The sequence below is a fragment of the Astyanax mexicanus genome, chromosome 19, assembly GCF_023375975.1.
Source record: "Astyanax mexicanus isolate ESR-SI-001 chromosome 19, AstMex3_surface, whole genome shotgun sequence".
Taxonomy (NCBI): domain Eukaryota; kingdom Metazoa; phylum Chordata; class Actinopteri; order Characiformes; family Acestrorhamphidae; genus Astyanax; species Astyanax mexicanus.
Window position 1 is genome coordinate 22696909 of NC_064426.1, and position 23487 is coordinate 22720395.

The following is a 23487-nucleotide window of genomic DNA, read 5'->3' on the forward strand; positions in this document are numbered from 1 at the left end:
TGCTAATAACATTACAAACTACCATTATTGTACTATTATAAATGTGTCCAATACACAGTAATGTACATATCAGCACTCTAGCAACAGTAATACATCTGCATTATATCTATTATATTAGTGATATTAATGATAAACATAATATTATTACAATTTTATTACACTATTATTATTATTATTATTATTACTGTGTATAATTGTTTGAATGATGTGATGAGTCATGTTTCGTGTTTGCTGCTGCTCGGTGTGTGTGTGTAGTGTGTGTGTGTGTCCGCTCCGTGCAGTCGCTCCTAATAAAGACGTCACACTCCGACCAGCCCCGAGTGCGCAGCTCCTAAAAACTGGAAGGCAGCTGAGCTCAAGTCTGGGCCGCTGCGGTGCTGCCCGCGCGCTACGGGTGACGCGGGGCTGCGGGCTGGTCCTCGAGGACGCTACAGGGGTCTGGAGCTCGAGCCCTTCAGCGTGTGGAGACCGAAACGCGGGGACACGCGAGTCTGAAGGTATTCCGAAACTGTGTGCACTATGTGTAAATGTGTGCCTGCGTGTGAACGCGCGCGTTCGTGTGTGGTGTGTGTGTGTGCGTGCGTGCGTTTCACAGCAGCAAAATCCCCTGCAACGTGCGTTTATAGCAGCGTTCCGCGTGCGCGCTGCCTCGCATGACGCTAAAACTAGCACGCTACATACACGCCGCGAAGTGGCGCGTGCATGCATGCGTGTGCATATGTATGTGCGTGTTTGTGCTGTAGCAGTAATTAGGTGGCCATCGTACAGAAGAAGTGATATTCTTCGACGCAAGCGGCTCGTGCGTGGTGTTGCCCGTCAACCCGCCACCCCCTCTCTTTTTTCCTCCGCACGCACGATCTCTCGTGCACGCGTGCTTTTGGGTTTTTGGTTCTCTGCAAAAGCAGATCTTTGTTGCTAATTTTCAGGAGGATTCGAGAGGATTTGGGGGCTGTTATGAAAGTGCACTGCGCACTTTTTAGTCGCGAGGAGTAGGAGGGGAAGGAGTCACGCCCACTTCCAGTCTCGAGACGAGAGGTTGCATGTGTTTTTCTCCTGCTACACGCGTGCACGCGCGCTCACACCACCGTCAGACTGCTCACTCACACTGAAGCTCGCTGTTTTCCCCCGTATTCAGCCACCGGATGTGGAATGTTGGTGTTAAATTTAGGTGACTACCCTAATAATGCTGACCGCGCGCGCAAGTGAGTGACTGTTTTTTCCAGGAAGGGCTTTAAAGCCCTTTAAACAGGGCGAGCTGCAGTTCTGTTTTGCTGCGAGCAGGAGGCGCCGGAGCGAGCAGAGCAGGCGCGCGGGAGTAATGCTCCTCAATGACAAAGTTTGAGTCATGTATTTTGTGAGTCTGTGTGTGAAGCTGCTGTGTATGAGATCTTATCACATCTGGAGAAATTCACTCCAGAGCATCATCAGTGTGAATCTACTGCTATCCTCTGTCTTTGAAACATTTTTATGTTCTTATTAGTTCTGTTTTTCAGCATTTTTTTCCAAAATTGACTTCTTATCTATATATTTGTTGACATCTGGCATGATATGTGTTTTGTTTCTGTAGGTTATTTTAATGGGGCATTCACACCTACCTTCCCAGCTGGCATTTCAACGTTGTATAAACGTTGAATCAACGTTGATCAAGGTAGATGTTGTGGTTGAATCAACGTTGAATCAACTGTTGATTTTGAAAAGGAAATCAACGGTAATATAGCAACGTTGTGTCAACGTCATATGTTCAACCACTAATAAACCATAGCTCACTAAAATGAGACAATCGTATGGTTAACAAAGTGTTAACAATAAACTTACATCACTGTAGTAAAGCTGAGTATAAAGAAAGTTACCCACCACTACCAATTTGATTCAACATTTGATCTCAAAAACACTAAAACCGTAAAACTATTAGAACATGAACATGATGTTAATGTAAAAGCAGTTACTGCAAATAGAAGTAAAACACTGTTTCATTCGTCCATCCCACCATTTTTATAAATTATATGGTGATGAAATGTAAAATGCTGATTCAAAAGGCAGAACGTTGAGTACATTATGTTGATTCAACATTAAAATTTCAATAGCGAAAAAGCGTTGTTTAAACGGTGAAACAACAACATACATTACTTTAGTCATATTTCAACCACATTTCAACGTTGAAGTTCGGTTGTGTGCCAGCTGGGTTGATTTCAGTTTGGTCTGGGTCAAAGTAGCAGTTGTGAAAGGGGCCATAAACCATGAGAACATTTGTTTTGTGAACAATGTGTTGTCCCAGAAAAGAGCTGTTCTGTTCTATGACGGATGCTTAGTTTCACTAAGGGTGTTTTCACACCTGTAGTCCGTTTCTCTGGTCCGAATCAATTTTATGTTTTCTCCCTTTAGTTTGGTTTGGTTTCACACAGGCATAAACATAAATGCACCAAAATGCGCACCAATCAACCACGTGAGCACGTTGTGTCCTCTGATTGGAGAAGATTCTGTGCTCCAGCGCGTATATCTGTGAGGTGTGAAGCTGCTTTAATTTAAGGCTTATTACAACACCTGTGAACAAACGCTTTATCATGTAATAATGTAACAAAGACAGAAACCTTGGTGCAGACAGGTCTGGATATTTAGTTGTGAAGGGTTAGATTAAATATTGCTATTTGCTACAATATCACGTAGCAAATATCACGTGTAGGTTATTTTAAACCTGTGTTTTAAAGCCTAGGATTGCAGGTTAGCCACAGTGCTAAAAGCTGTGATTCAAACAAACACAGCAGCTGGTCTCGGCAGTGTTGTTGTTTCAACAAATTGCCAGCTGTCACCTTTGTTTGCAGTGCTGTCGTAAACAAAAACACAGATTTCTACAGACTGGAACTGAATCGCCTGTAATCCAGATTCTTCTTGAGACCTGCCTTTGCTGTGGAGTGACCCACTGCCACAACTGCTGGTGTGATGACCTAGGGAGCCATCAAATGCAATAGTTGGTCACCCCTAGTAGTGATATGAGGGACTCTTACAGCTCAGCTGTAAGGATATCCTGTAGCCACATGTGTTTCTTCTCATGGCAGGGTATTTTTCTGGCATTTTTCAGCAGGATAATGCTCACCCTCACACAGCACAGCTTTTACAGGAATGTCTCCACAAGATTGCATCCTTGGTCTGCCCGGTCCCCAGATTTATCACATCCAGCTACAACATATGTGGGCAAAAGTGCTACATGATGCCAAATGATTTTCAACTTGTATTCAAAGTGGCGACCCAACAGGGTACTACAGCCTTTTTTTTAAGATTTTTGAGTCGTTCTCAATAAACATATTCTTTTACTATAATATTGTAATCACTTACATAGATCATCATTATATTATCACAACTAAACTTTTTATTTGTGCAGAGATGTTCTTTTTTCAAAGGCTTACTACTGTAGGTTTTATTAATGTAGAACAAAGATGTAGACCTTGGAATCAAGTAAATGCAGTGTTTTTGAAACAGTAAAACATAAAAATAGAAGCTAGTATTATAGTTATCACTGCAGCGTGCATGTTTGCGTTGTGTAAAGCCTGTAAGTGTGTGTTGAGTGTGCTTGTCTGTGTTTGAGGTCATGAAGTTCAGATAACCACACACCCACATACACAAACTGTACTGCAGCATCGCAACCCCCAATTACACGGATGTTATTTTGTTTTCTACTGCAACACTGCTTGTTACTTTCGAACACACACTCTTGATGTCATGTAACTGCTTATGGGTCTATTTGGTGGAATTTATTTGTGTGGAAATGACAAGTATGTTCACAAATTGCAGTTTGAAACCTGATTCCTGGAGGTGGTCGAATGCTGAATGAGTCTTGAGTCTCAGAAGTCTGATTTAAGACTTGAATCCCAGGGGGAGTCAAAATGAAGTCTTAAGTCTCCAGAATCTGAGTTAAGTCTTATAGTTTTGGAGTTTTAGAGGTCTAATTGAAGACCTCAATCTTAAGTCAAGTCTAGAGTCTCCAGAATTTAAGTCTTATAGTTTGGGAGAGGCGTCAAAATCAGAATTTGAGTCTCTGGAATCTTGAGTTAGGGCTTGAGTCAAAAGGGGAGTCAAAGTAAAGTCTAGACTTTCTAGAATCTGACTTAAGTCTTATAGTTTGGGGGAGGCGTAATAGTCAGATCTTGAATCTCTGGAAACTGAGTCTGAGTTAGGTCTTGAGTCTCTGGAATCTTGAGTCTGAGTTAGGTCTTGAGTCTCAGTGGGATTCAAAGTCAAGTCTAAAGTCTCCAGAATCTGAGTTAAGTCTTATAGTTTGGGGGAGGAGTCAAAATCAGATCTTAAGTCTGTAGAAACTGAGTCTAGGTTAAGTCTTGAGTCTCAGTGGGATTAAAAGTCAAGTCTAGATTCTCCAGAATCTGAGTTAAGTCTTTTAGTTTGAGGAAGGAGTCAAAATCAGATCTTGAGTCTCTGGAAACTGAGTTTGAGTTAGGTCTTGAATCTTTGGGGGAGTCAAAGTCAAGTGTACAGTCTCTGGTATCTAAGGCTCGAGTTGAGTTTTGAATCTCGGGGGGATAAAATAATTATTATATACAGTATATATATAACTGATTACAATATTAGTGTGAATGGAAAAGTTTATTGTGAAGATTGTACAAATTAAATGAGGCTCTGCTACCATGATGGATACAAGGCTACAAGTGATGCATTTGTGCATGGAGACATACAGCTTCCATATGGCTTACTCTTAGGCTGGCAGAACTGGCATCTCAGCTAGTCCCATAAATGCTTGATTGGTGAACAGTCTGGTGACCAGATAGACCAAAGAATTGATGCCATCTGGTGGAGACATTCCTGGGAAATCCTTCCTGTGTGTGGGTGAGCATGATCGTGTTGAAAAATGCCAATTGGCAAGGCATATGATCACAATAAGTCCAGAATCATGTTGAGCAGTCAATGTTTCTCTTGCCAAGAGGTGCACTACTTAAAAGTAGCCTCTTAGAACCTTTTTTATAAGGTATTTTATTCCCTCTTCTGATAAGACTCACCACAGCTGTGATCGATTACATATCTGAATGAGACAAAACTGATTGTAGAGTCTTGCAGCAATCTGAAGTGCGACATTTATATTTTTCTTTTGATTATTATTATTATTAATATTATTATAATTGTCAGTGGTTCTATTTTCTTCTGTAAGCCCTGTATTTAAGTGTATATTGAGTATGTTGCTCTATGTTGGAGGTAATGGAGGTGATGGATGAAGCATCCGGCACTCGGCTCTGCCCCACTAAAGCCCCCCGCAGCCTAATGAAGTGGAGGAAGAGGGTCAAGTCTGAGTACATGAGGCTAAGGCAGCTCAAACGCTTCCGCAAGGCCGAGGAGGTGAAGGTAAGAGCAGTCTCTTATATCCTGCCCCTCTTGCACACTCACAACTGAACTGGCATTTTCATAAATTACCCTAGTCCATTATAGCAGATCTGCTTTGTCCATTATGACACTTTCACTTTGGCTGACCTTTCATTCCCATAAAGGGAAGGTGATAAATTAGACATATCATTTTACAGTATATCGCACTATGTGGGAATGAGATACCTCGCCTAATGCTTTAGCAAGTGTGATGTTTTTTCTTGTGGCTGATTTTTAGATAGAGTGGTCCCACCAGTAGAAGGTTTATCAAGAACTTGTGTCAGAACTAGGGGTGGGTGATATGGCCTCAAAATAATAGCACAATATTTCATGGTATTTTTGCAATAATGATACTCTTGGCGATGTGAAAAAACACTAAATAAAAAATTATATATTTAAAAAATACACTACTGCAACAAAATGAAAATTACATGTTATTATTGCATACAATATGATATGGTACACCCCTAACTAAGATATTAAAAAATACTAAAATTCTATCATATTGTAACAAAAGTCAATGATTCAGAAAGTCATTATACTAATAATGCACTCCAAATATCTCTGTATATCCAGGATTGAAGTAAAATGAATGATACTGGACAGATATAATCTGTCTATAATAGATATAATGGGAATTGATAACATTGTCAATTTTTCTTTTTTGTAAAAACAGCAAAAAAGTAGTACCCTGAAGTGATAATTAGGGGTGGGTTATAAGGCACAATACCTCAGGGTATAATATCGTTCACAATATAAAAAAAATGTTGGCTTTATTATTGCGTACGATACAATATGGCACAACCATAGTTTACATTTACGTTTAATTATTTAGCTGTTTTGTTTTCCCAAAACATATAGTGTATCCAAAAAATGCATAGTGACACATGTTTTATATGTGTTTATGTATGTTCCACTTCAGTACACTGACATTCCAAAAGTCATGGAATAGTAATATGTAAATTGATCAATATGTGGTACTGCAGGGGATAGCTTGGGAATGCCCAGTTGTGAGGTGTTATCTTGTGAGTGAGGTGTGTACCCAGAATACATCATGAAAGGCATTACCACCCACAATAGGCAGTAATTATTGTAAACAGTAAAAAAAATGGCAATAGTCATGGAAAAGGAACTAGTATCGTGTCCCATGACTTTTGCCATGTCTTAAAAAAGCATAGAGGAATGTTAGAGGTTGTGCAGTATAGTAGTTTACAGACTTGTGTCTGTTGTGATGCTGTTGTTTATTATTATTAAAATATATTAAAAAAAGCATGTGTCATATTGGTCACCCCATCCCAGCGTTTCACATGTCAGTCATGTTTGGCCTTATCTTTGTTGTCTTTGTTCCAGTTTGCTTTTGTGTAGTTCTGTACACACTGTCACTCATCACCTGTTCATTTAGTGAGTAAATTTGGCTTGGGTCATGGACTAAAAGTGATTTTTTTTAGCTGAAAGACAAGTATCAGGATCTTTACATATACAGCTCTGGAAATAAATAAGAGACCACTTTAAAAATGATGAGTTTCTTTGATTTAACCAAATAGAAAACATCTGGAATATAATCAAAAGGAAGATGATCACAAGCTATCAAACCAAGCTAAACTGTTTGACATTTGTGCACCAGGAGTGGCATAAAGTCATCCAAAAGCAGTGTGTAAAACTGGTGGAGGACAACATGCCAAGATGCATGAAAACTATGATTAAAAGCAAGGGGTATTCCACTAAATACTGATTTCTTAAAACTTTATGAATATGAACTTGTTGTCTTTGCAGTATGTGAGGTCTGAAAGCTCTGCATCTTCTTTGTTATTTGAGCCATTTCTTATTTTCTGCAAATAAATGCTCTAAGTGAAAATATTTTTATTTGGAATTTGGGAGAAATGTTTATAGTTTATATGTTTTATAGTTTATAGAATAAAACAACAATGTTCGTTTTACTCAAACGTATACCTATAAATAGCAAAATGATTCAGAAACTTTATTTTTTTCCAGAGCTGTATATGTTTTCGGGACCAAAAGACATTATTTAAAATTATTTTGGAGTTTTTCATATAAAAGCTCCAGATCACATTAGAGCAGATGCAGGCAAATATGAATACAGTAAAAACTAAGAAGATTTTATTATTTTTAAAGAAAGTTGTTGAGATATTGTGAGCTAGTTAGAGAACAAAGCTTCGTTCCAGATTTCTTCTATGTTACATGAGCAGCTCACCTGATTTAATGTCATAAAGCACTGTTTTTCCAAACCAGGTGGTAGAAGATAACTATAATTAACACACTTCTCTGTATGTTTGTATTCTAGGCCCTGTTTATTTCTAACAGGCAGAAGATTGAACTAAGGACAGATCTGCTAAATGAGGAATGGTCAAAACTTAGGATCCAGTCCATCCCCTTCTCCACACAGAGCGGGTCAATGCCCAGCAAGAAGGTGAGAGAGATGCACTTTGTTTGTTTGTATGCTTCACTGTGAATGTTTGTATTAAATATTACATGGCCACTAGGGGTGAACATAATTTACAGTGTGACTCAATATGATTAAAAACAATGTTATATTTAACACAATAGTATACATGTAGTATTTAATACCGTTGTATTAATAAATACAATACGTTTACATTCCTCATGTTATTGTTTTTTTTATATATATTTAATGTTTTAGTTTATTAGAGCTTTCAAACATTATAAAAGTACAGTATTTAAAAGCATAAACTTGTTAAAACTAATAGTCTAGATAAAATATTGTGGAGCATTGCTGTAAGGATTTGATTGCATTTGGCAACTAGAGTGTGAGTTCAGAATGCTGGACAATCACAACTCACACACCCCATCAATTCCTCAATCTACCAACTACCTCATCTAAAAAGTGTTGCAATAAACACCATCATTCCAGTTCATAATTCACAGTTCCACTGCTTACAACTCAGTGCCCCTCTAGCCCATGCATTAGAAGTGCATTAGAAGTGTTGTCAACACAATTCACATAAGATAGTTTGTATAGTTTTCACTCCTTTTCATAATCAAACAATAATTGGGGACCACGACGTGTGATATGTGCAGAATAAAATTAATTTTGCTTTTTTTATAATTGTTTCCCATTTTCTCCTCAATTTATATGACCAATTACCCACTATTACTAATGATGCCCCAACCCCAGGAGGGTGAAAACTATCACATGCCTCCTCTGATACATGTATAGTCAGCCAGTAGTTGTCTAGTAGCCAGCAAGCTCGGAGGAAAGCGCAGCGACTCGGTTCTGATACATCAGCTCACAGACACCTTGTGCTGCGGACATCACCCTTTGGAGTGATGTGGGGAGACAGCGCCATCTACCCAGAGAGAGCAAAGCCAATTGTGCTGGCAAGCTACATGAACAGGATTCGAACCAGCAATCTTCTGATTATGGTGGCAGCGCTTCAGACCACTGGACCACTCAGAGTCCCAGTAATTTTGCTTTTAAATAATTTAAAGCGAATCAGGTTCAGTCTCTGCACCCCACCCCTTAAAAATTGTGTTAAAAACTTAAACTGAGCCAACTATTTCCATTATTGAATTGCGAAAATTGATGAAGTTTTTTTAAAGATTTTTTCAATCAAACATGGCTCATTTTAAAAGCATGAACTGAGTTGCCTGCGAATGATTGAATAGTCTGCAGAAACAACAGCTTCCTCTTCTGCTTTACTCCAGAGCTGGAGCCGCTCCGTCATTTCTGACCAAATCTCCTTGCAGTCAGAATGAAAACAGTGGCGTAGCAGAAGTGCTGTGCTCTGTAATTTATCTCTAAATGGAACGCCAGTGCTGCCAAGAAATGTGTGTCTGAGGCCACAAGACGGAGGCCAATAAATAAAGTCTCTCTGAAATCCACAAAAATCAAAACAGCCTGAGGTCACCACGGACTCGTGTGCTGTTAAAGAGCACGTTCAGCACTGCAGCTAACCAGGCCAGTTCAGCACACTGAGGGCTCTGTTGGCACCACACAGAAAATCTCACACTATCTTGCTGTTTATCTGGATATAATACTGGATTAGTGTAGGTTTGTTGAACTTTAGAGCACTGTAAGGGTGTACACTGTTAAATATTATAAATGAACATCAGACTGAGAAATGTTTTTAACCGTAAGGAATTCAGGTTGTTATGTAGTAATGGTGTAAAGGTACAGAAAAAAACAAAAACAACAGCATTAAGTCAGCTGCTTATTCTACAAACATTTTTTCCTAAGCATATTACTAGAGAGAGAGGGCGAGAGAGAGCACACACATGTGTGTGAGAGAGAGTCTCCTATAGGCTGTACCGTGTATTATTTGCGTGTTTATGCGAACCGAACCCTGACCCCCGCACCGTAATGGTTCGTAAATAATACATATACCGTTACACCTCTATTATGCAGTATATAGCATCTTAGGTTACTTTATAGATATATACAGCACCCTCTATAATTATTGGCACCCCTGGATAAGAAGTGTTCTTTGACTTCTAATAAATTATTATTTTTTTTTAAGTAATGTAGGACAATAATGCCAAAAAGAGAAAAATCTAAGCTTTATTTGGAGGGGAAAGAATCTTTTAAATGAAGTCATGTGCCACAATTATTGGCACCCCAGGTGTAAGTATTTTGTACAACCTCCTTTTGCTAACAAGACAGCACCTAATCTTCTCCTATACCTCTTCACAAGATGGGAGAGTAGAGAAAAAGGGATCTTCCACCATTCCTCTTCGCACAACTTCTCTTAATCATCTTCTCATGTGCACTCTCCTTCTCAGATCACCCCACAGCTTTTCTATTTCTATGAGAGGAGCTCGATGTTGTGCCTTATGAAGCATTTTTTGAGTAGATTTGGCCACATGTTTAGGGTCATTATCTTGCTGAAAGTCCCAGTGAAGACCCATCTTCAGCTTTTAGGCAGATGCCACCATATTCTGATTCAAAATGTCCTGATATTTCAAACTGTTCATAATCCCATGTATCCTTACAAGGTTCCCAGGTCCTTTGGAGGAGCAACAGGCTTACAGCATCAATGTTCCTCCCCCATACGTAACAGTGGGCATGAGGTGTTTTTCTGCTTACTCGTTCTTATAGTGTTGCGCCAGACCTACTTGCCAAAAAGTCCTATCCTGTTTTTATCTGAGCAAAGCACACGATCCCAGTTAAAATCCCAGTATTACTTGGCAAACTCCACCCATTTACACTTCTGATTATAACTCATAAAAGGCTTCTTCGTGCTGCATGCCTCCCAAACAGCTTGTTTGCATGTAGATAGCGCCTGATGGTGATTGCTAGACCTCGTAACCCCTAGATGATGCTACCATTTGATTCAATTCTCCTACTGTGAGCTTTGGAGAAATTTTAATTTTAACTTACCATTCTTCTCACTGCGCGTGGTGGTAAGATACACTTGCATCCTCTTCCAGGCTTGATTGTCACTGTTCCAGATGTTTTAAATGTTTGATTATGCTCTGACTGTAGATAAGGGCATCTGTAGGGGAGTGGCTATTTTCTTGTAGTCTTTGCCTGATTTATGAAGGTCGACGCAAATCTGCTTTACTTGAAGAGTGTGTTCTTCTGTCTTTCCCATGTTTAAGAGTGAGTAACAGAAAAATGCCTCTGTGTAACACCATATTTATACCCCAGGGAAACAGGAAGTGATGAATTACTAATTAAACGTTTCTAGATACTTTGATCCACTTTATAAACTACAGTAGAAATGACATAAATGGTTCAAATACATTTATTTGCAAGAAATTGTTTAGGGTGCCAATAATTGTGAATCAGGTAATTTTATAAAAAATAATTATTTCTTGGTCAGGATTTATCTTTTTTTTTTTATACATAGTATCTCATGTTACTGTATAGCTATATAGTATATAGAATGTCAGCTTACTATAGAGATCCATAGTATCTCATGTTATTGTATAGCTAAATAGTATATAGAATTTCAGCTTACTTTATAGACGTATAGTATCTCATGTTACTGTATAGCTATATAGTATATAGAATTTCAGCTTACTCTATAGACGTATAGTATCTCATGTTACTGTATAGCTGTATAGCATATAGAATTTCAGCTTACTCTATAGATGTATAGTACCTCATGTTACTGTATAGCTGTATAGCATATAGAATTTCAGATAGCTGCAGATTCAGCTCTATATGAGAGACACTCGGTGGGACGGGTCATAATTTTTGGGGAAAAAGTCTGACCCTTTTTTTTGACACCCTCCCCTCCCTCCCCATCCAATCACAGCAGTGCAGCGTGGAGTTCGGCTTCCCATCCTTTCCCAACCAGGCAGTTGCCATGCGACCCCTGACAACGGTTGCTGGGATACCATTCATGTACTCCTGGTCCCCTCTGCAGCAGAACTTCATGGTACTGCCACACACTCTCACACACACACACACACACACACACTCACACACAAACAAAAACACACCCACAAGCGCAGCCTTGTTTTTCTGCCACTAAATTGTATGTGTGCAGGAAAAAGAGAGAGAAAGAGAGAGAGAGAGAGAGAGAGCAATGAGAACAAAATGAGTGACTGAGTGAGAGATAAGAAAGTGTGGATCAGAGAGAGAGAGAGAGAGAAAGATAAAATGAGTGAGTGAAAGATAAAAGTGTGTGGGAGAGAGAGAGAGCAAATTAAAAGAGAGAGTGAATGAGAGAAGTAGAAAAAGAATATAAAATATAGGGAGACCGAGAGAGAATGGGTCACCTTGCATCAGTGCACACTCTCAGGTAAAGAAGGACACATGCACAACTCTTAAATACAAGCACACACACACACACTCACACACACATGCACACACACACACACACATATATATATATATATATACACATGCATCCATATACTCTTGATAAAATTACATTTACACTGGCTAACACACACTCACTACACCCAGAGGATGACATAAAAACATACACACATGAACGCCAAACACCCACACTCTCTCATCGTACTGTCACCCACACACCCATCATGCTGTTATTTCAATAGACTCTTTCTCTAACACACACACCCACACCCACACACACCATCCTCTTACCTAGAAGTGATGGGAAGAGAATATTGTGGTTGATGAACTGTATAACTCTCTTTTTTCTCTCTATCCCTCTCAATCTCCCTCTTTTTTGTTTTTATCTCTCTCTCTCTTTCTCTCTTGCTTCCTTGCTTTCTATCCTCTTATCTTTTCTTTCCCTCTCTTTCCTCCATCTCCCTTATATTCTTCTTTCTCTTTCTTCTGTCTTTCACTTTCTTTTCTCTCTCTACGTCCGTTTTCTTCATCTCTTACTCGCCATCTCACTCACTCTTTTTCTTCTGTTCCTTCTCTCTCAATCTCACTCTCTCCCTTCTCTTTTATATCTGTTTCTCAATCTCTCACTCTTTTTATCGCTTCTTTCTCTTCATCTTTCTAAAACATTCTTTCTGTCTTTCTTTCTTTTTCCACCCTTTCTCCCTCCCTCTGCCTCCCTCTTTTTCTCCATGTCTTGCTCAATTTTTTCTTTTCTTTCTTTCACTTTCTCTCTCCTACTCACTCTTTATCTATCTCACTCTTTTTCTTTCTCTTATTTTCTCTTTCAATCACACATTCTCCCTCTCTTGTCTCCCCCTTTCTTTGTTTTTCTTTCTAACTCTCTTAATTTCTCTTTATTACCCCTCCATTTTTTTCTTTCCATCTCACACCCATTTATATTTATTTTTCTCTTTTCAAAATTTTATAAAACATTCTTTCTGTCTATCTTTCTTTTTCCACCCTTTATCTCTCTTCTCTCTCCCTCCCTCCGCCTTCCTCTCTCCATCTCTTGCTCACTCTTTTTCTTTTCCTTTTTCGTTCTTTTACTTTCTCTCCCTCTCTCTTTTTAAAACTTTCTATCACATTCTTTCTGCTTTTCTTTCTTTTTACACCCTTTCTCTCTCTTCTCTCTCCCTCTTTCTCTGTCTCTGTCTGTACTAGGTGGAGGACGAGACGTTTCTTCATAATATTCCGTATATGGGTGATGAGGTACTGGAGCAGGACGAAGCATTCCTGGAGGAGCTGATTGATAACTATGATGGAGTTCATGGGGACAGAGGTGAAACCACTTTCTCATTGTTGCACTTTTCTGGACAAACACACAAACCCACACACACACACACACAAGCCTCCAACAAACCTACTTCTTGTACGATTCCCAGCCCACTCCTTACTTATCCTCTTACCAGCGTAAGTCGAGCCAAGAGCACACCAACATTTCCTCCAGTCCACAAATCAAATTTACACTGTGTTCCTGCCAAACACAAACAGCCTGTCTAATTCTGAGGGATGATGGGATCTGGAAATTATTGTGTACAGATGAGTACTGACTGGATTTGGGAAGGAAAACTACACAAAATTTATAAGTGGAGCTCTGAGTAAAATAAAGTAGAGGACACTTATGGGATATGGGCTGTTTGAGTAATCTCAGAAATGTCATACTCTTATACAAATGGATAAAATAAAAAATAGTAGTGTGGATTTATGTAACAAACAAAAAGACTGTCACACAAAAACCTTGCATGTCAATTTTTGTTGTTGTTGGCATATTGTGAAAGTGGTAGTTGTAAGTATGTTGTGTAGACATACAATGATGAACGAACCAATGGAAATGCTCAATGTGGAATAAAATCTTTTTTGGCAGGGAGTGAGGGCCGGTAAAATATATGTATGCGTTTGTAACATTTCAAAGTATGGGCGCTGCTTTTGTGCTTAAGAATGCCAAATTAAGCATTTGATAAAATCCAAAAAACATCCACATCTGCCCATACTGTTCTGTAGGTCCTGAGAAATGGATAACTCGTGTGCCTGTAAGCCTTATTTGGCACATTGGTGTTTATATACATCATATACCTTTTTTCCACACCCCAGGTTGCCAGTTATGGAACACAATAGCAGGCAAACACACTGTGATGCAGCCTCGGCATCCTTATAAAAAGCTCCATAGCAAAAAACAGAGTAGAACGTCAGTAAATAGCTTGCCAGGGAGATACCATGTGATAGACTGGGTTTAAATTCCAGGTCTGGGTCACTATGCTGTGCTACACCAATAGGAGTCCTTGGGCAAGACTCCCACTGGCCCTCATCTGTAAGGAATAACCTTGTAAGTCGCTCTGAGTAAGAGCATCAGCTAAATTACATAAATGTACATGTAAATTTAAAATAATAAGGTAAGCTAACCATAGCTAGATAATATATCATATAGTAATTTCAACATTGGAGTGCTCTCATATTCATACTTTATAAGACAGTTATAGTTTGAGAAAAGTAAAGTGATGCGGACTTGTGCTGGCTAGTGCAGTCACTCTACAGCATACTACCAGGAACTTAACCAAAATACAACAAAGAAGCATGACAGAAATATACATCAGAACCCGAGAGCTGACTCTGTAATAACTCCTTGTAACCTGGCAGCTTTGCGTCAGAGAAGGAGGGGCATAAAATTACCGTTTTTTTTACTGATTTTTTTGTGATCTGTTTTGTAAATTGTGTGTGTTGAGGACAGAGGGAGGCTTCATAAACGATGAGATCTTTAAGGAGCTGGTGGAGGCACTGAGTCAGTACTCAGACCAGGAGGAAGAGGAGGAGAGCACAGAGGAGGAGGAGGAGCGAGGGGTGAGAAGGAGTGCTGGAGAGAACACAGAGGAGAACAAGGCAGTGTCACTGGCCTTCAAGAGGAAGCGCAGGAGAGTTACTGAGGGTAAGACTAACTACCAGCTGTGCCCTAGTGTCAGATTAGACCCTTAAACACCAGAGTGACTAATTTATTTTGTAAATAAAATAATTGTAGAAAGTAAACAAAATAGAAAGTGAAGATATTTAACAACATACAGCTCTGGAAAAAAATGAGACCATTAAAAAAAAAAAACATTTCTTTGATTTTACCAAATGTAAAACCTCTGGAAAATAATCAAGAGGAAGATTGAATTTTTGCACCAGGAGTGGCATAAAGTTACTGAAAGCAGTGTGTAAGACTGGTGGAGGAGAACATGTCATGATGCATGAAAAAGGTGATTAAAAACCAGGCTTATTCCACCAAAAAAAATGTATGAATATTTTTGTAAATTTTATAATATTAAAACAATGTTTAAATAATATTTTTATTTCAGCTATTTTTCATTTTCTGCAAATAAATGCTCTAAATGACAATATTTTTATTTGGAATTTAGGAGAAATGTTGCCCATATTTCATAGAATAAAACAATGTTCATTTTACTCAATCATATACCTATAAATAGCAAAATCAGATAATCTGATTCAGAAACTGAAGTGGGCTCCTAATTTTTTCCAGGGTTGTATATTATGTCATATAACACACTGTTTTGTTTTTCTCTTTGCCAGCAATAAAATAAGATGAAATGTGATCAGAAAGTGAAGTTACTGATGATTCTGCCCTTTTGCTCCACTAGGTAGTGAATTACCCACCAGTAAGAAGATCCCCCATGATAAGATCTTCACTGCTATCGCCTCCATGTTCCCTTACAAAGGCACGACAGAGGAGCTCAAAGAAAAGTGAGGAATATTTCTCAGCCAGTATCTCTTCAGTATAGATCTTAGGCCTATTACACTGTACATTCTAGACTAATTTTATTTTCTACATTTCAGTTTTATTCATTTAGATCTGTTTAGAATGCAGCCTGTGGTGCCAGAAGCTCAAAACGTACACTAGGCAACTATTTGTGTAAATCTTAATAAATATTAAAATAAATGTGATTTTAATTAACCCATTACCCGTGTGTGAATGATACAGAATAGTTTATTCTATGTACTAAACAATTAATAACAGTTACTTATCTATTTAAAATTCAGCATTCTTTTTTTATTTTATTTATTACATTTTTTATCCCATTTTCTCCCCAATTTACAAAACCAATTATCCAACCCACTTATTTGGACTCCCCTTATCACTAGAGATGCCTTAAACACCAGGAGGGTGAAGACTAGCACATGCCTCCTCCGATACATGTGAAGTCAGCCACCGCCTCTTCCAACTGCTGCTGTTGTAGCATTATCAAATAGCATCACAGCGCGTTTGGAGGAAAGCGCAGCAATTTGGTTCCGATACATCAGCTCACGCCTTGTGCTGATCGAGATCACACTAGGAGTGATGTGGGGAGAGAGCGCCATCTAACCCACCCAGAGAGAGCAAGGCCATTTGTGCTCTCTCGGGGCTCTGGCAGCTGATGGCAAAATATTATTTGAATAGCTACTGAAAACTGTATAAGAAATAATACATTATTTTATTTATAGTAATTATTGACTAATTACATTAATTCTAAGTAATGTGTAGTAATTTGAGTCAATAATTTATAGTAATTAAATATTTTGAAAAAAAAAAGTTTTCAAAAAAAGTTTTTATAATTTCAGAATAATTTATAGTAGTTACTAAGTAATTTAATAGAGATTACTGAATAATTATATTATTTTCTACAGAGTGTATAGTCATTTTTTAATAATTACTTAAATAGTATTTCTGAATAGTTTATATTAATTTTTGTAAGATGTAGTTACTAAATAACATGTTAACTGAATAATTTCAAATGTAATTTTAACTTTTTATATTCATAATGGAAATATATCATTAAAAGTATAATTTAATGTAAATAGAATAATAATAAAAGTTCTCTCTTTCTCTCTCTTTTGTCAGGTATAAGGATCTGTTGGAGCCTCCTAGTTCAGTGAAGCTTCCTCCTCTCTGTACGCCCAACATGGACGGCCCCTTCGCCAAATCCGTTCAGAGAGAGCAGAGCCTTCACTCCTTCCACACACTCTTCTGCCGCCGCTGCTTCAAATACGACTGTTTCCTCCACCGTAAAGCATTGTTACATTTCTTACTTTACCTCCTTCTATTCTTCTCTCTCTGTTCTCTCTTTGTGACTGTAATAATAATAGTAATAAATTGCTTAGAACTTTTTTTCATATTCAAATGAACTGAACCACCTAAAAGGTGCATTTACATGATTTACAGTATCAGCGTAAAAAAAAAAAACATAATAAAATTAACAAATAAGAATAGAGAGAAACCCTGTAAATCAATATGGATGTTTTTTGCCTGTTGGCAGCAGAATTAAAACTTTGTTTGTGTATGTGTGCAGCGTTCCACGCCTCCCCCAACGTGTATAAAAGGAAGAGTAAGGAGATCCGAATGGAGACAGAGCCTTGTGGAATAGACTGCTTTCTGCTGCAGGTACAACAAACCACTTACTCAGATTCACCTCAGATATTTTTTCCTACTCTATAAATCAATACTGAAGTCATCCAGACTATGAGGGAACACATAACGAATCATGTAGTAACTTAAGAGTGTGAAACAAACCAAAATACTCTGTGAAGCATTTAGGTGCTCTTATCTGGGGAAATGTTTACTTGCAGTTTCTAAGGTTGGTAGCTCTGATGAACTTATTTCTGGGGTGGTCCTTTTAAGTGCCAGTTTTATCATAATGTTTTTGATGGTCTTTGCGACTGCACTTGAGGATAGTGTTTTTCGGATTGACCTTCATTTCTTAAAGTATTTTTTTTCTTTACTTAGTTAAGTAGTTAGCTCTTGCCATAATATGGATTAGCACATAGAGCTATTCACTGTATTCCAACTCTACCTCTCCACAACTTTAGAACTCATGCCCTCAAACACATTAAGAGATCAAGAAATTCAAGCACAGCTGTTAACTGAAAGCTAATCATTCCAGGTGACTCAACCTCATAAAGCTGACTAAGAAAATCCAGCAAAGATGTGCAAAACTGACCCTATCTAAACAAGAGGTCCCTACTTTGTACAATCTAAAGTATAAAACATATTTTGGTTTGTTTAACACGTTTTATTTACTAAATAATGTATGTGTCCAAACTTTTGACTGGTACTGTATTAAATATTGCATTATTGTTTTTTTTCGATACTGTATTGATTCCTAAAATTCTGTTTTTTTAGTTGCTGTGAGATAATGATTTATTTTCAGTTGTGAATCAAATACGGCTTATATTGCAATACTATATGCAATATATCACAATCATCCAATATATCAAACCCCTGTATTGAGAGATGTATAAGATTTCCAGGTTCTTGCCAATGCACAGCCCTAGTTGTTAGCTATGTAGCATTTTGTGTCTTCAATTAAAGGCTGATGCTAATAAATGTATATTTTAATTTGTCATTAGCCCTGTTAGCATCACAGTGCTCTAAAAAAACTCTCTCTCTCTGTAGAAAGGAGCTAAAGAGTTTGCTGATCAGTACATGCTGAGGTCTCAGAGATCTCGCAGACGGCGCCGTCAGATCCGCCCTTCCAGCTCTGCTGGTCCCGCTCCCTCCAGCTCAGCTGAGGAGGGAAAAGATGGAGACAGTGACCACGAGACCACAAGCTCATCGGGTATACACATAACACATGCACAACTTTAGACACACATGCTGTATACAGTACATTAAGAGTACATGGGGTGATGAAACATGAAAGTCATGGTTTTGGTTTATAACCTGGGTTGGACTTCACAGTTTTGAACAAAAATACCTCCCTGTGGAAGTCTCCTGAACTCTCATGAGTAGAACCTGTAGTTTGTCCTTGTCTGATCCACCACAAGTCCATGAGATGATATAAGAATGCCAGAAATACCTGTTTAGAAGCATATTTAATTGCAAACAGAACCGTGAGAAAGAAAGTGCCCTATATTAGCGATCTGTAAGCAAGCTTAAGCAGCTTAATAGACCATTTTAAAATGGTGAGTTTCTTTCATTTCACCGAATTGAAAGCCTCTGGAATATAATCAAAAAGAAAGACGGATGATCACAAGCCATCAAACCAAGCTTTAACAGCTTGACTTTTTGCACCAGGAGTGGCATAAAGTTATCAAAAAGCAGTGTGTAAGACTGGTGGACTGATGTCAAGATACATGGAAACGATTATGATTATGATTAAAAACCAGGATTAATCTACCAAATATCGATTTCTGAACTCTAAAACTTTATAAATGTAATCTTGTTTTCTGCGTGCTGCATAAACGTAACATTATTACTGCAACATTTTAAAGATCAAAGTGTTAAAGTGTTAAGTGTTACATTAAAAACGTAGTCCTGTGGGGGCTCAGAGTGGTCCAGTGGGCTATGCACTGCGACTATTATCAGGAGATCGCCGGTTCGAATCCTGTTCATAAAGCTTGCCATCGGCTGCAGGAACCCTGAAAGAGCACAATTGGCCCTGCTCCCTCTGGGTGGGTAGATTGAGCTTTTTTCCCCTACATCACTCTAAAGGTTGATGTCCGAAGCACAAGGTTTCTCTGAGCCAGGGTTTTGGAACCGAGTCGCTGCGCTTTCCTCCGAGCGCCCTGGGATGCTACTCGGCAATGCTGCAGAGGAAAAGAGGCGGTGGCTAACTTTACATATATTGGAGAAAGCATGGTGTTGGGGCATCACTAGTGATAGGGGGAGTCCTAGTGAGTGGGTTGGCTAACTGGCCGTGTAAATTGGGGAGAAAATGGGAAAAAAATCCGAAAAAAAGACCTAGGCTTACATCACAGACCATTTTTCTGAACCTGATCTAAGTCCACCAAAAGCGGTGGGATTTTTGGACCTGACCTGGCATGAGATGGGTCAGGCATGGGTTTGAGCAGGCAATCTAAACTGTTACTACTGTCTGTGGCAGATAAGAGGGATATAAGTACTTTCAAATAATGAATTTTTTGTTTCTATCTCAGATAAAGGCATATATAGGCATTAACTTTCTTGTTTAATAACATGGCCAACAACAGCTTATTTGAATAAAAGTAACAGAGCCCATAAACGGCTCACTCTGAAAGGGACTAAAACTGGGAAGAATAGAGCAGGTAAGATCACTTAATGTGAGAGTGATTTTGTGCAAAGAAATGTATCAATATAATACAGCATTATACAGAAATTTCAGAACAAAACATTTCTTGCTCTTGGGCTCCCCCTATAGTCACGAATTAAAATTAAGGCTTTGAGCCAGCATTAAAGGACATGCATTTCACATGTATTTTACAATCTGGGACCTGCTGAAGTGGCTCATCTAAAGTGAAAGAAGCTTGTAAACTAAGAAGCTTGAAAGAGCCTGACAGAGCATAATTGATCAAGCTCAATCTCTGTGTGGGTAGATGACTCTTTCTGCTTTCATCACCCACAATGTTATCAAAACTAACACAGTTGTTTGTTGGTTTAAATGTATTAGAGCTGGGGATTCGGTACTTACTTCTGAGCATGTTGTCTACCCAGTAAACTAGGGGGCGTCCTAGTGATTGAGTTGGTAAATAGGCTCAGCTAAGTTGGGTAGAATATGAGGGTAAACACAACTGCAGTTCTCTAAAGCATTTTCTTTTCCATTTCTGCACAAGTATCATCATTCCAGCCTGGAGTGGCAAAAAGAAAGTTGCTAATTTAAGGTACAAAGCAACATAATGCTGTTTTTATCCATTTTATCCACTCTGTTTAAAGCCAGAACACATACTGCATGCATTTTACACACATGTCTAGACTAAGACAGTCAGAAATATTCCTGACAATGACGTTGCTGCCACTCCTGATCATAATTGACATTCTACCAAATCACATTAATGTATTCATCCACTGTGTTAAGAGTCAGATCTAGCTTTCCGTTGTTGCAGTTGAGATACATTTAATGAATCATTTCCCTATGAGACTCTGTCTTAAAGCACTGACTCAGTCCCAGCGAGAGTGAACAGAGAAGAGAGATGAAGCAGCACCTCCAGTCAAAAATAGCTCAGCTCTCAGAAATAGCACTGCAGCTCCAGAGGTGTTAGAATTTCAAATAAAGTATAAAAAAACAGTGATGGAAATAAAGAATAATTCCACTCCTGTCCTTTCCATTTTATTAGAAATGCTGGTAAGACTTTCTATTAATTCATAAAACCTTATAATCAAAGTCAGCTTGTAAAATTATTCATAGGTACTTGTAAAGACATAACATAAAGTGTTTGTTACTGTGAACATGTTCGTATATACAGATATTATAAAACGTTATGAAACCTCTCTTTATAAAGTCACATATGTTATTGTATTTAATAACATTATGTACAGTACCAGTCAAAAGTGTAAACAAACAATGTATTTTTTTCTTTTTATGATTTTTTTACATAGAAATTTTAATTTTGAAGACTATAATAAAGCTATACAGGAACACATGCAGAATTATGCTGTAAACAAAAAGCATCAAAGAAAACAGAATTTATTTTATATTTTAGATTCTTCAACTATAAGTAGCCATATTTAGCTTTGAGGACAGATCTGCACACTCTTGGTATTTTCTCAGTGGCTTCATGAGGTAGAGGTTAAACATTAAATGAGAAGTGTCCAAGCTTTTTACTATTACTGTGTGTCACTTTTATTACTTGTGAGGTTTCATACAAGCTTACGACAATCATTATGAGGTATTATGCATGCCAAAAATGCATTATGAATACAGGATTCATAGGAAGGTGTTACCGAAATGCCTTTCATATACATTCGCCTAGCATTTCATTAGGGATACTTGTACAGCTACTGGTTAATGCACTTGTCCAATCACGTGACAGTTGATTGACGGTAATTTAATGCATAAAAAAGGGCACTCTCTCTTTTTCTCTCTTCATGGCAAGATGTTCTTAATACGAAAATTGAAGAAGAACGGACAGCACTCGTATAATATCCAATGTATTTATTTGACTCACAGATAAAACATGAACGTTTTGGCTCTTAGGCCTTCCTCAGCATTCCTAAGGGCTGAAACGTTTGTGTTTTATCTGTGAGTCATATAAATACATTGGATATTATACGAGAACTGTCCGTTCTTCTTCAATTTTCGGATTATCTACTGCAGATTTAGCACGTGAGAAGTATTTGGGAGGGCAGCATGTTTTTTACTTCTTTGAAGATGTTCTTAATGCTAAGATTCCTTTGGGACACTGGACCCTGATCTTATTTGGGTGGGTCACCACACAGCAGTAACACTGGAATGGTAGTGTGGTGGTGTGTTATGGTAGTGTGGGGCTGGTGTGAATATTTCAGGCACAGTGATGTAGCTGGGGTGTGTATTTTAAGATTTACCATTTTTTACATTTCTCTCTTTCTGTTCTTTTCTCCTCTGTATCTTTCATCTGTGTGTGTGTGTGGGTGTGTTAGAGGGTAACTCAAGGTGTCCCACTCCTACCAAGCTGAAGCAGGAGGAGGAGTTGGTGGAGGACAATGAACCTCCTCAGCAGTGGAGCGGTGCGGACGAAAGTCTGTTCAGAGTCCTGCACGGCACATACTACAACAACTTCTGCTCTATAGCAAGACTCATAGGCACCAAGACCTGCAAACAGGTACATATATATATACATATATATATATATATATGTATATATATATGTATATATATACACAGACACACTAAACAAATCTCCCAGTTGGGTAAACATGTAGATGATATTGTATGATTAACTGCAAGACCTCTATGTTGTAAGCTGTAAGAACAAGCATCATTTTCTGATGTCAACAATTACAATTATTGTGTAGATAGGTAATTTAATTATTATGAGCCAAGCAAAGCTTAAAATGAAATTCACATTTTCTGACTCCTTTACAGTAATTTATCTGTTAATAATAAGTTAAATAAATTAACCCCCCACTGTCCTAATTTGGCAGTGATTTGCTGGTGATGCTATAATGCTTCCAGACTGGGCATGGTTTATTATTGTGGGGGAAAGGTAATGAGCACGGCTCTGTTTATGCTGTTAGGCAGTAAGGTAGAATTTACTGCTGAATCACAGCCTTGCCAGTAGCAGAATGACTAAATTCAAAACTAGTCCAGTCTAAATAAGATAGTGGAGACCAGTTAATCCAGTATAAGTACAACATAATAATAGTTCTCCAGCAGTGTAAAATAGTTTTGTGTGTATGTACGTGTGTGTGTGAGAGAGAGAGACTGCATTTGTGTTTGTGAGTGTTTTTGTGTGTGTTTTACTCTGGTTTGGCTGACTGGAACAGTGCTGACCTCAAATCACTCCATGTGCTTTTTCATTTAGGACCCAGTCCAGTAAGGGATTCTGGATAGAGATGTTTATTTTGGTTTTGTGTGTGTGTGTGTGTGTGTCTTTGTGTGTGCGTGTGTTGTACAGGGAGAAGAATCAGTATAATGAGCATT

At 38.3% G+C, this 23487-nt stretch overlaps 1 protein-coding gene across 2 annotated transcripts in view; it reads left to right on the forward strand.

Annotated features, from left to right (window-relative positions):
- The first annotated feature begins 309 nt into the window (after nt 1-309).
- The window catches only part of ezh1 (enhancer of zeste 1 polycomb repressive complex 2 subunit), a 41422-nt gene continuing 18244 nt past the window's right edge, over nt 310-23487 (forward strand). The window contains exons 1-11 of one of the 2 annotated variants that reach the window (XM_015602530.3): nt 310-497; nt 5197-5343; nt 7664-7789; nt 11601-11723; nt 13310-13427; nt 14874-15068; nt 15778-15880; nt 17016-17179; nt 17464-17555; nt 18567-18729; nt 22485-22666. In XM_015602530.3, the coding sequence (XP_015458016.3) occupies nt 5200-5343; nt 7664-7789; nt 11601-11723; nt 13310-13427; nt 14874-15068; nt 15778-15880; nt 17016-17179; nt 17464-17555; nt 18567-18729; nt 22485-22666 (1410 nt within the window). In that variant the 5' untranslated portion in view covers nt 310-497; nt 5197-5199. The remainder of the gene's footprint in view (nt 498-5196; nt 5344-7663; nt 7790-11600; nt 11724-13309; nt 13428-14873; nt 15069-15777; nt 15881-17015; nt 17180-17463; nt 17556-18566; nt 18730-22484; nt 22667-23487) is intronic. The other variant, XM_007237604.4, reaches the window with a different exon arrangement.